Source organism: Pleurodeles waltl, chromosome 5, assembly GCF_031143425.1.
Source record: "Pleurodeles waltl isolate 20211129_DDA chromosome 5, aPleWal1.hap1.20221129, whole genome shotgun sequence".
NCBI classification, from domain to species: Eukaryota; Metazoa; Chordata; class Amphibia; order Caudata; family Salamandridae; genus Pleurodeles; species Pleurodeles waltl.
In genome coordinates this window covers 816474133-816486434 of record NC_090444.1, presented here as the reverse complement: position 1 = coordinate 816486434, position 12302 = coordinate 816474133, and the positions used below count along the sequence as shown (strand labels likewise).

The window sequence follows — 12302 nt, the reverse complement described above, 5'->3', positions numbered from 1 at the left end:
GTGGAACCCCTCCTGGCTTTTCCCTGTGAGGTGCCCACTCCTGGGCAACCTCCAAGGTGAAGCCAGGCATCCCAGCGCTGTTGGGGCCGTTGTGGAGATTAAGCAAGCTACTGCCCAGAGTTACAGAGTGGGACCCATGAATTAGATTAGGCACTGATGCGAGAACTATCAGGTCTGAGGAAATTGAGCCCAAGACCCACCGAGGCGGGAATTGAACCCTGGTCCCAGGCCAGATTTCTGCATCAGGGTCTGCCGCTCTAACCATTGAGCTATACTTCTCCACTTGTTTGCGGTCTTTCTGTGTGGGAACACCTCTGGAAGCTTCATTGTGATGTGGGACATCCGTCTTCCAAAGGAGAAGTCCCTAGCTCTCTTCTTTCTTGCAGAACTCTAAGCTTCTTCCATCCGGTGGCAGCTTCCTTGCACCCTCAGGTGGCATTTCCTGGGCTCCTGCCCACTCTCAACACTGTCGCGACTACTGGACTTGGTCCCCTTGTCTTACAGGTACTCAGGTCCGGAAATCCACTGTTGTTGCATTGCTGGTGTTTGTTCTCCCTGCAGAATCCCCCTATCACGACTTCTGTGCTCTCTGGGGGTAGTAGGTGCACTTTACACCTATCTTTCAGGGTCTTGGGGTGGGCTATTTTTCTAACCCTCACTGTTTTCTTGCAGTCCCAGCGACCCTCTACAAGCTCACATAGGTTTGGGGTCCATTCGTGGTTTGCATTCCAAATTTGGAGTATATGGTTTGCGTTGCCCCTATACCTATGTGCTCGTATTGAAATCTATTGTAATTCTACACTGTTTGCATTACTTTTCTTGCTATTACTTACCTAATTTTGGTTTGTGTACATATATCTTGTGTATATAACTTATCCTCATATGGAGTGTACTCACTGAGATACTTTTGGCATATTGTCATAAAAATAAAGTACCTTTATTTTTAGTATTTCTGTGTATTGTGTTTTCTTATGATATTTTGCATATGACACAAGTGGTATAGTAGGAGCTTTACATGTCTCCTAGTTCAGCCTAAGCTGCTTTGCCATAGCTACCTTCTATCAGCCTAAGCTGCTAGAAACACCTCTTCTACACTAATAAGGGATAACTGGACCTGGCACAAGGTGTAAGTACCTCTGGTAACCACTACAGGCCAGGCCAGCCTCCTACAGGTATATAACAGGGTCTATGTATATATCTCTCTTTTAATTTAGTATTTACTATGTATAACCAGATATACTATGAGGCTAATCGTCGGAACAATTCTTTTTCAAGTACATTTACAATTTTTTCATCAGCTTTATTGTTATGTAGATTGACATATACTATATGTATGCACTATATTTTACTAGTGTGATGTTTATTAACATATTCACGGCCATTTAATTTGATATACCATTAGGATACAGTTTGCACCTTCAATTATGCGTTTGGTGTTTTATCTATTTTGATACATACTCATAGAAACACTATCAACTATTAAAACAAATATCTTACATGGATAATGGTCACTTAATTGCAGAATAGCAGTGATTTTCATTCTCTTTACACTTAAGATGGTGGGCACGTAATGGGACAACTTTGGTCCTTTCTTGATTTCTTTAAATATTGGTTTGGCACGAAACTGAATGATTAGTTTCTTTAAAATATCATATCGCTGGTATGCGTTAGGGTAATATGTAAAGTTTCTTCAGTAATTTTGGTTTGGCACGATTTGAAATATATGTTTTATAAAGTATGTTAAGGCAATAAAATATTTTGGAATGGTGGAGGACCCATGCTTTGGATTTGTATCAGGGGTTAGGTTCTGTAACAAGTAAAGAGTTAAAAACACTTGTAACTCTCCATGTCAGAGACGGAGCTGAACAGTCCTTCCTTTCTGTTCACAACGTGTTGAGATGAAGGCACTTCCGGGTGCGTTAAATTTAGGCTGTGGGACTTCAGCAACGGAGCTCTAAAGTACTTTTTTATGTCCATTTAGTGAATAAATGAGGCACTTCTGGGCGTGGCACTAGTTAGCGTACTTACGACCAGGCTACACGTTCTGATTTCTTTCGGCAGCATTTTTTCGCATTTACATAACTCAGGTGAGTCTCTTTAAGCCTAGAGTTCCGAGTATTCCTGATATATGAACACTCACTCTGCCGTGTCAGAGCTCACACACTAGCGTTACTGCTCAGTTTGCAGCGACATTAATAGGAAGTTGTTTTTGATAGATTTGTGGCACAATACTTGGATGCCGGAGCAGTGTCTCTAATACTGGAATGTTCAAATGGTGAGCTTCGACAATGTTTTCTTATATGAAACATGTTAATTAGCAAACCTAGCTATTGGCGCATGACATGTATGCTTCTGAGGTAACATTTTGGATCGTTAATTTGGCGTTCACACTAGTATTTAATGCATGGGCACTCATTTTTAATACTTTTTGATTTTTAATGATGTTGGAATATTCTGTAAAATTACTACTATGCCCTAGGATATCAGATAGCTTTTTCCTTTTACATGGGTCTGGCTAAAGCATGATTTATGGCACTCCTGGATTATTATCGTGTGTTGCTCATGGTGTGGGGTGACTATTACTGATCTGGGCTCCATTGGAGATTTCACAAATGTTAACCAAAAATCTTAGGAACACTTTTCCTTACTTTTAATCTTCAATCCCACCTCATTATGGTGAAGGGTATAATATTTATTTTAGTACTTGATGGCAGTTCTTGCTTTATGTGGTCTATATTTGGTGAAATATTTGGTGAAATTTCAGCCCTGATGAAGTCGATGGGGTGGTCCCAAGACTAAACAAGTGTTGGCTGTGGGGTCTGATCAGAGAGACATCAAGTACATGATTCCTTGGCAAATTTGATGACTGCTTGATTTATTGGATTCATGTGTATCTACACATTGGAAGAACGAGAGATGGGACAGAGACAATAAATCTCAAGATTGATGAATCACGCTGGAGACTACTGACGCATCTTTCCTTTTGAAATGAACTTGACACTATTCTGTGATACTCCGTTTGGTGTCACTGGAACTATCTAAGATTGCTCACACTGACTTTGATGGATATTTTGACACTTTATAACTGTACACATTTAATTATTTAACGAGTGCCTCTTCTGTATATTGTTTGCGTGTTTGGTTAGCCAATCAGTTGGGAGTTAGGGGTGTAGTCCCTCAGGAGTGCACCGTTTGCGAATCTTGGAAGATAATACACACACCTCCACACTTTGAGCACCAATTCTCCTAAACTCAACACCCTTTCTATTTTCTTCCTCTCAGTTTAGTCACTGAATCTCAAATTAAAAACAAGGTTGAATTCAATCAGTGCATTTGTAGGTGTCAGCAAGTACCATCACCAACCTGCAGTACTCTCAACAGCCAGGGTGAGGTGCTGGCTATTTTACAGGGCATCAAGCTCCACCCCTACAAATGTAGTAGTCGCACTTTGGGAACTACTATATGTTATGTTACATAATGCCAGAGCAGAATGTCATAGCAGGACAAAGAAAAATGTAAAGCTCATCAGGAATACCATGTGCAGAATAAATACCCCTCTATTACACTGCAGTGAGGAGCACTAACCTAGATTTAGTAACAGAGGGGATGAAGGTGCAATGGCATTCTGCTTAGAAATTATAGCACATAGGAGGAAGTATCTGGTGCTATTAAGATATTTGAAAAACGGTGGTCAAAATGTGCCACAGGAAGCTGGGTAGGACATCTATGTGGTGACAACTGGCACTATTTACTCGAAAATTGGTGCAATATGAAGCTATTCAGTATATTGACGGAGACTGGATTGAGGTCATTAAAGGAGATTCTCACAAATAAGGTAGGTGGTGGAAGTAGTTATTGCCATTATCTGAAGGAAGAGCAAGGTCTGGGTAATGAATAGCTGCAAACAATTCTGTTAGGCTATGTGGTGCCTCCTTGTTTTTCACCAAGCAAAGAAAATGCAATAAATGGTAAAGTGCAAACAGATTTCTTGCTTTCAAGTTATGTGAAAAGCAACATGCTGATTACTGAGGATGGGAGGTTCCTAACAAGTGACACTGAATTTGCGCATAGCTGAAAGGGATACGAAGACTAGTGATATACAAATGTTTCAAAAGGAACTCATGTTCTTTCCTCCACAGGAGAGGTTATAAATGTGACAGCTCAAGACAATACAACAGCTGACATTCAAGAGACTACATGAACACCATTGGTAATTCTGAAGCTTCTCGATGTAGAGTAGAGATATGAGAAGCTAACTTAGTCTAAGAAGACTGAATCAATCAATCACTCCCACCCTAAAAAAGCTAATACCATGTATGCTGTTCCTAATGAAGGATAATACTGATGTGAAAGTCGTGGCCCAACGCAGGCCCGATTCACAAAGTGAGAATTGTTTTTCCACAGGGTTACCCCTACGTTTGGAGAAAATGTCCAACTTTCTGAAAATCCAGGAAGAATTTCAGGAGTAGTTTGTGGAAGTTGAGAATGTAAGAGTTTCACATGCACACTGTAATACATAAACATTTACACAGTCGGAAATGGAGCACATATACATCGTTTGATTACATAAATGTAAATCAATAGCGCTTGGTTTCTTTTGTTCTGTGTGGGTAAAATATTGTTCCCTCTGGGAAAAACCACTTTCTCCAACACTTCCACCTGCCTTGAGGATACTTTCCTCTCATTTCCCATCCTGAAAACACATTTGTATTTTTTGGCAGAAACAATTTTACAACCAATTTCAGGATTGGAAACTAATGACAAAAGGTTAAGTGAAGAATTCTTACGACCTGCATTGTGAGGAGATTTACTCACATTTAAAATGATGCCATGTTGTTTTAATTCATGTGAAGATAAATCAATTTACAAGTGTGACACGTTCTGTGACTGACACACTTGAACCCAATTTTCACGCTATTTCTGCTGTGTTTTGTAATTTAGGTGCACAAAATGACATTGTAATTTAGACCCATAGTGTAAAGAAAAAAGGGCTTTTCCCACAACTGGTCATGCAATGTATTTACCGCAGACAGGTAACAGATTAGATTCACAGAATTCTGTATTTATGTATTTATGTATCTAGCTGCTTTAAGAGGCAGTTTGAGATGCCTTGCAGTTACTTACGAGCGTTCAGGTTGTCGTTTACATAAATTCTGCGGTCTAGGATGAAAGCTCTTCTAAGATTCAACCAGATGCAAGCAGTGACCTCCTAAACGGATATTCCTCGCTGGGTCCCAATACTTGAGTCAATCCTTACTTGAAGGCCACTCTGGGTTCTGGAGTTACCTCAAGACCGTGGCATAAAATCTCCCCAGATTTGGTATTTTAACCCAGGTGATCTGTCTCCATGCTTTGTTGATTAACAATTCACTGATGATTCAACTTGAACTCGCTGTGAACATGTATTCTGTTCCCTTGCTCTAATAAGCTAGAAAAATTAACAATTTTAATTTGATTTTCAACATCACCAGCATAAAGCAGAGCTTCTAACAGTACTTGTAAGTGGATGTGGTGTGTTTTCAAAGATCCTGATACAATTTTGCCGAAACTGTTCATCTTTTTGCATCTTTTGGTTTGATTCATGTGGTCCATGTTCAAGAGACTGGATCAGCCCTAGTGTTCTTGGGCACAGAAACATTATTCAATAGGATGGAGCTGCCTTTCCTTCAATAGGTGCTGCTACCTATGTGTTGTGGGAACTTTTAGAAATGGATTACAGCTTTGCATACCTTACTACAATTTTACATGAAACATAAATGATCTTGCCTCCTCCGCTTTCTTATTGGACACACTTTTGCTTATGTCATCTGTATTGACCATAGGAATGGAGCAGGGAACAGCACTGCAAACAAGCACTATTTGACATAGATGAGAGTATATTCATACAAGGCTTAAGCGACCCATCCCAGAGTCCTTTTCTTAAGCTGAAAAATAAACGACAGTGGCTGGATTTAAAGTAAACACAGTACGGTCTAGTATCCTCTCTATTACAAGGTATACTGAAAGGAGCAAAATGCAAAAGCATGGCATTTATTTATATGAAATGATCAACAGTGTAGGTAAGTTAAGATACATGGGTGTGTGGCTTTCTCCTGCTTTGAACGAATGGGTGTATATTTTCAACCCGCCCCATTGGATAATGGTACTCGATGACTGCTGTAGCACTGCAAGATGACCTCCAGTAAAATGAATATTTATCATTTCTCTTTACCACACTGCCATCTTTGAACGTTCATTGAATGGAGTTTGCTGGATGTACAGTGTGACTCAGAGTAAACACCTTTGGTTGAGATTAAAATAAGCACTTCAATCTGCATTATTGTGCTCATCAAGAACTAGAGGCATGGCCTATTGCATAAATACATAGCTATATACTGCTGCAAACTGCCTGGCAGAACACCCATATGCTCTGAATGTTACTTGTGAATGTAGTTCAGGAAGAAAACAATTCATCTATGAAATAAGAATCCATGCATTCATTTCGAATGGTGTTCTGTGTTGCGTGCTTTAAGGTGATATCAGCAAACAGAATATGTGCTTGTGAATCGACAGCCCAGACTGTGTTTCAGAGAACAATTAGCCCATCAAGGAGAAAAGCAGCTCATGTCAACCCAACACTTCCGTGAAACTAGATGGACTCATACTGAGCATGACTTGTTGGATGAATCTACAACAGAATTAACCAAACGTCTAACTCACATCGCTCAGAAGACACAGATAACTTCACAGTAAAAGAAAGGAATGTCTTACATCTACTAAAGCAGCGTTTATGTAGTTGCTGCTTTCCCCATCAATAGTGATTAAGAATGGCAAGCATCTGTCGGGAGGCAGCAGATCCATGAAGCGGTTCTTCTCATGGTTCCTGGGCAAGCAAGCTATACTGCAGTCTTCTGCTTGTAGTCGCGGGGTCACCGAATTCAAGGTCTACACAACAGAAGTAGTAGAAACATCAATATGGTTCACCTCTGGGGGACAAAGTATCAAACATAATTCAGCCTACATCCAGTGTAACCAGTAAACTGCAGCACAAAATATTTAAAGTAATCTGAAAAAGTAACCCCAGCACAGTCTAGGGGATGTACCAGAGGAACAGCTATAAAGTGATGCAGGGATCATTTCAGAACAGAATATTGATTTTCACTTTTCAACGGTAAACTTGGAATATATCAAATAAAGCAACCATGTTATGCTTGCTGCTTTTATGATTTGGAGGAATATGTGGTCCTATGCTTTAAAAGAGGGTCTCTGCATAGAGTACAGGGTTACTCATTTCTGTACCAAAATCCAAATCATTTGTAGAGCGCCTAAACCAACCGGGATCATGGCGCATGGCCCAGTCAAGACTAAACACACCCTATTTGAAGCTACAGAGATCCTTATATTTTTTTCTATGACTGTGTGTTATATAACTAGGCTATGCTACTTGGAGCCATTTCCTACCAAGTCTTTGATACAAGTACATAGCTATCCTCAGCGTTCTGTTGGAAGCATACCATTTACATCACTTTATGCTGAAAAAATTAAGAAATTCTTACACAGGAATCGAATAGGCAATCAAAGCCATTATTTTTGAAGTAGGTGAGATATTCCTCTGCCAAAGCACACAAACACAATTTATGCATTTCAATAATACATTAATATCTAAGGTCACTGATTTACATATTATTAAAATGAATTTAAAATGTTTACAAATAATGTTTATGAAGACAAAAATATTGTTGTGTTTCTAATTTTGATTTGCCTGTTCAATTTTATTGAGGACTCATAGCATCTGAAGGCTATAGTCAACATTGGATTAACAACTCTTGCCTGCTGTACACAACAAGCTCTGGCATGACTCATAGGTCTGACTACAAAGTACTAAATAATTTTTTTTAAGCCATTCATTACACACAATGCTGTTTAGCACATGTAGCACATTTGAGCCAGCCCTTTTCACTTTGCCACTGCTGCTGCAAAAGTTGCAAAAATGACTGTGTTCCGTATAAAAGAGATTTAGGAGAATAAATATTAAATGTGGCAAAAAGTATGATGGTAGGGTCTACATTTCAGATGTATAAGTCCCTCGTGCATGCTCCATTTCTAGAAGTCGGAACGTTATACAAAACAGTCAGTGGTATGATGTGACAGAGAAATACTCATTTGGGTTGACCCAAAGCCCACTTTACATAAATGTGAAAGAAATGGTAACAATGGGTTATCAATATCAGCAATGTCAAGCAAGACCTAAAAATGACCGGACTGATAGGCATGAGTGGCTCAGCAATAAGGACACTGTCTACCTGCTTCTCTTAATCAACATTTATGTAAGTAATATGTAGGCCTGTCCAGAGAGGGCAACATGTTCATTCCCAGTGTATTTTCAATCTCTTCTTTAGTTTGTCCCACTCGCATACACGAACCTTCTATTAGAGGAATCCTCTACTTACCCCTCTTGGCAAATGGCAGATTGCCACCTTTTGGAACTCCGCTGATGTCCGTGCCCTCTCCTCCATTGGGTGGGTTAGAGACAGCAGCAATCCTAATCTAAAACGGTGGCATTTGGCTTTATACAGAAGGGACCTAAGGGTACTGTGCTGAAGTCTAGATGTAAAGTAAATGCAGATGCAAGAAAGTCCTCTCATTTGGAATTGTGTTTGAAATTATAATGTAGTCAATAGGATATTTAATGCATTATAAAGGGACACTGAATATTAAATGACAAAATTATCCTTTAGGAAGGATTCTGGGTAGCTTTACAAATCTCATCGGTTCAGTACTTACCCTTTTCTCACAGTTGGATATTTCTTTATAAGTGGAACCACAAACTCTACCTTTGAGCCTTTGGCCAGTCTCTAAATACTTGTTCAAAAGGGACACTATTGATACATAGATAAATCAATGATTCATTGTGGGAGAATTTTGATCAGTGAAACAAAATCGACAACACCTAGCTATAAAGTGCAGTGCGTTAGCACAAAAGCACAATAATGGATACGCTTTTACAAAGAAAGCAATGACTTGTGGTGACAAAAAAAAAATCATAACTGCTGAATGACAGGATATGAAACAAGTTGCTCTGCATGTTCGTTCTTGATACCTGAAATTCATCTTTGAGGTGTGAGGAGTTGGTCTGCGAGTCAATCCTAATCATATCGAAATAGGCAGCTTTGTATTCACAGACAGGAATGGCAGTTTCCCCACATAAACAGGCTTCCAAGATGGCATCATGAATAAAAATATATTGTTCCTGGGTGAAATCAAGAAAAACATACATGCATTTTACATATTTTTTAAAAATATTTTTATTTGGGCAGAATGAAACACAAGAAAAACATCATATAAAAAAATCCAGCTCAATAATACATTGGAGAACAAAGTGCAAATGATAGCTAGATAAATGAGGGCTAGATAAAGTGATTTCAGAGTGACAAATATCAATGCTAAAGAACATCTGGAGGAGAACAACACCTGGTGCATGGTAAAAAGCAATAAAAAAAACTGAGAAACCAAGTCACCATATAATTCACGTTCACTCATTCGTAAGAGCAAAATGCAAATTCGAACAAAATACAGTATTTTGCATATTGCTAATCGTAGCACATTCAATAATTCTAACAATCATAGAAATAACGTGCCATTGATTAAAATCAATCATCAAGGAGAGCCCAAAAGTATGAGTAGCCCAAAAAAAAAAAAAAAAAACACAAGAGCGCCTTCGAGTAAAATAAATAGGGAGAACAATAAAGTGCAAAATGGCAGGAAGCGCAACTGCAAACCTTAAAAAACCCTGCTTCACCAACTTCACCAGAACTGAGAGTAGGAGCGGGGCACACAAGTTAATTACATTCGATAGCATTGATATAAAAATATTACCGCCCAAGTGGCCTTGAATTTCTTAAGAGCTCCTACTCGTTTGGCACAGACCTCCTCAAACTCGTGTGCGTTTATCTTAAAACGAGCTTCGGAAACAATTTTCAGAGTAAATAAATGACGCCTTGCAAATGCGCAGTACATTAGAGAAAAGACTCAATTTTACCTCTGTTTGAACCATATTAATGCGACGAGACCGTAGCGCCTTAACACAGTTGTATATGTCCACAACCCCTTCTCTCTCTGCCATATCAAGCATGATGTCAATCACGATGTAACAACCAGTCCGACCAGCGCCAGCACTAGCAGGAAACAAAGAAAGAGAAGTAATCAGAACTTGAAAGTATTCCATAAGCATTAACAAACTGATAATCCTAACCTCATCTGAAAATAGGCCGACGATCAACGACGTGGAAGCCATCCAGCGTCAAGGTTTTTGGGCACCGCAGACAGAAGTTTAGAAGAGATTATGCTGTTCTCCAAGGAGGAGTAAGATTCTGTTAATATTTAGATGGATGTGTGACATTAACCTATATAACAACGTTTACAACTGAAAGTGCCACTGCACTTTTCAATAACACATTTGTTTACGTTTCTAGTGTGTAGCAAGACAGGGGAGTTTCTGCTCTAAGTTTGTTTAGCTATTTTTTTTATTCGTTTCATAAACACATTTTCTGAAGCATTAAGTAAGCCTATTTCTTGGCTAGGGCTTTGAGGCGGGACTGAACATAAGCAAAGACACTTTAACCTGATGCATACTTGTTTTCTTTACAAATAAGATCGTTCACTTTTCTTTTTCAACCCATATATGCTGGGGTAACTACTTCAATCAAATATATAATTTTTTTTTACTAAGTTATTTCAATTAAACGTGTTAGTGAGTATGTAATCAATCTGTTTCGGGAGTATGGACTCCAGGGGAAAATGATGCATTTGGAAAATCTTTCTGCAAGAGGAAGAAAGAGGATCATGAATAAGAATGCATATTTACTTTAAGAGCCAACTTTGGTGAACTCCACTCTAGTCAGCTGGGGCATACACTGGCAGAATATGACCAAAGACCACTTCATAAAATACACTATCAATCTCTGTGTCCAATCATAAAAAAGTGCAGCACAGTAGTGGACTACGCCCTAGGCACCATCAAAATGTAAAGCCAGCCAGCTGCTTAAATGTGCTCACCCACTGTGCTGTGGTAGGCGGAAGCAAAATGTGATTGACACTTGAAAAGACCAATGTGTGAAGAAGGCTAGATGAAAGCCTGCATGTATGTGACAATGTATGTACTTCCTTTACAATTTGTTTTGGAAAGTGTGAAGCTAGTAATCTATCTAAGGCTTCATTTAGGCCAGGACTATCAAAAATCTCAACAGAATATCAGCTTCCTGCCAAATAAAAGAGATGTGATGTGGGACGAGTTCGGGAGAAATAATACAGATTGCAAGTTGCAAAGGGTTGGCAGATAGTTTCCTTTATCATTCACTTTCTGTACATAATAACTTTGGGGCACCATTCTCCAGGGAGCTTTGGGTCTCTCAATGAAGTCTCTCCTTCCACTAATGAGGAAAAGAACAGGGATTTGTAGGGTCAAGTGTATTAAACTAGTCAAACAGTCTATGCAGTGAGATAGAACAGTGCCAAAGGACCTAATAGAAAGATTAACGACAGGGGTTAACAGAGGAAACCAGTAATGCACGTTTAAAGCCAGTTAAAGATTGGCAACCTTGAGTGAGTACACTGCCCAGAAAATAGTTCATTGTAAATTTACTGCATGACAGAATGATTTGGGTAAACGTTGAGCCGATCTACTGGATCATGAAATGCAGTTATACACTCCATCCCCCGGGCTTACAGGGACCCAGATAAAAGTAACAAGTGCACTAGAGCCACATAGGAACTCCGTTTGGTCAAATGCTAGACTCCCCTTACTAGTTGGAATAGTTTATATTCACAACTGAAAACAACAAGCATTCGCAAAGCCAAAAGGTCTTGCCTATGCGAGATCTATTGGCTTTGCCAAAGTTTTTTAGCCATGCTGCAAATGGCTGAAAGTAAAGAGAAAAAGCATTATGACACAGCAAGCTTTGACTGCATTATAGTGTTATTTTTTTTTTTACTTGCTGCTATACTGCGCTGGAGCAGGCGCTGCTGTGTAATCTATACTATAACGTCCCTGTCGATCTATAGTCTGGGGACTGCAAGCACACTCCTGACCTTTGCATGTGGCCTCCTGTTCAAAACAGGCAAGAATTTGTTTACACGTTAATCGATGTGGAATAAAGCGAGTAAGAGGACGTCCTGCACAGTTAACTTTTGGGTCAACTTAATTTTGAAAGTCTTTCTGCAACAAACGTGTTAAATATGAAAAAGTATCTTCAAAAATTCCAAAAATTTATGTTATTCACTAGCAAAACTGTCATCTTAGTAGTATTAGTACATCAGACTAAATC

General features: G+C 39.2%; 1 protein-coding gene across 8 annotated transcripts in view; it reads right to left on the bottom strand.

Moving 5' to 3' along the window:
* The window catches only part of PTPRK (protein tyrosine phosphatase receptor type K), a 1183996-nt gene that overhangs the window by 48392 nt on the left and 1123302 nt on the right, over nucleotides 1-12302 (bottom strand). For all 8 annotated transcript variants that reach the window (XM_069234833.1, XM_069234830.1, XM_069234832.1 and 5 more), the window contains 3 exons: nucleotides 10019-10154; nucleotides 9080-9229; nucleotides 6751-6924 (listed from right to left, as the gene is read on the bottom strand). In XM_069234833.1, coding sequence (XP_069090934.1) covers nucleotides 6751-6924; nucleotides 9080-9229; nucleotides 10019-10154 — 460 coding nt within the window. The remainder of the gene's footprint in view (nucleotides 1-6750; nucleotides 6925-9079; nucleotides 9230-10018; nucleotides 10155-12302) is intronic.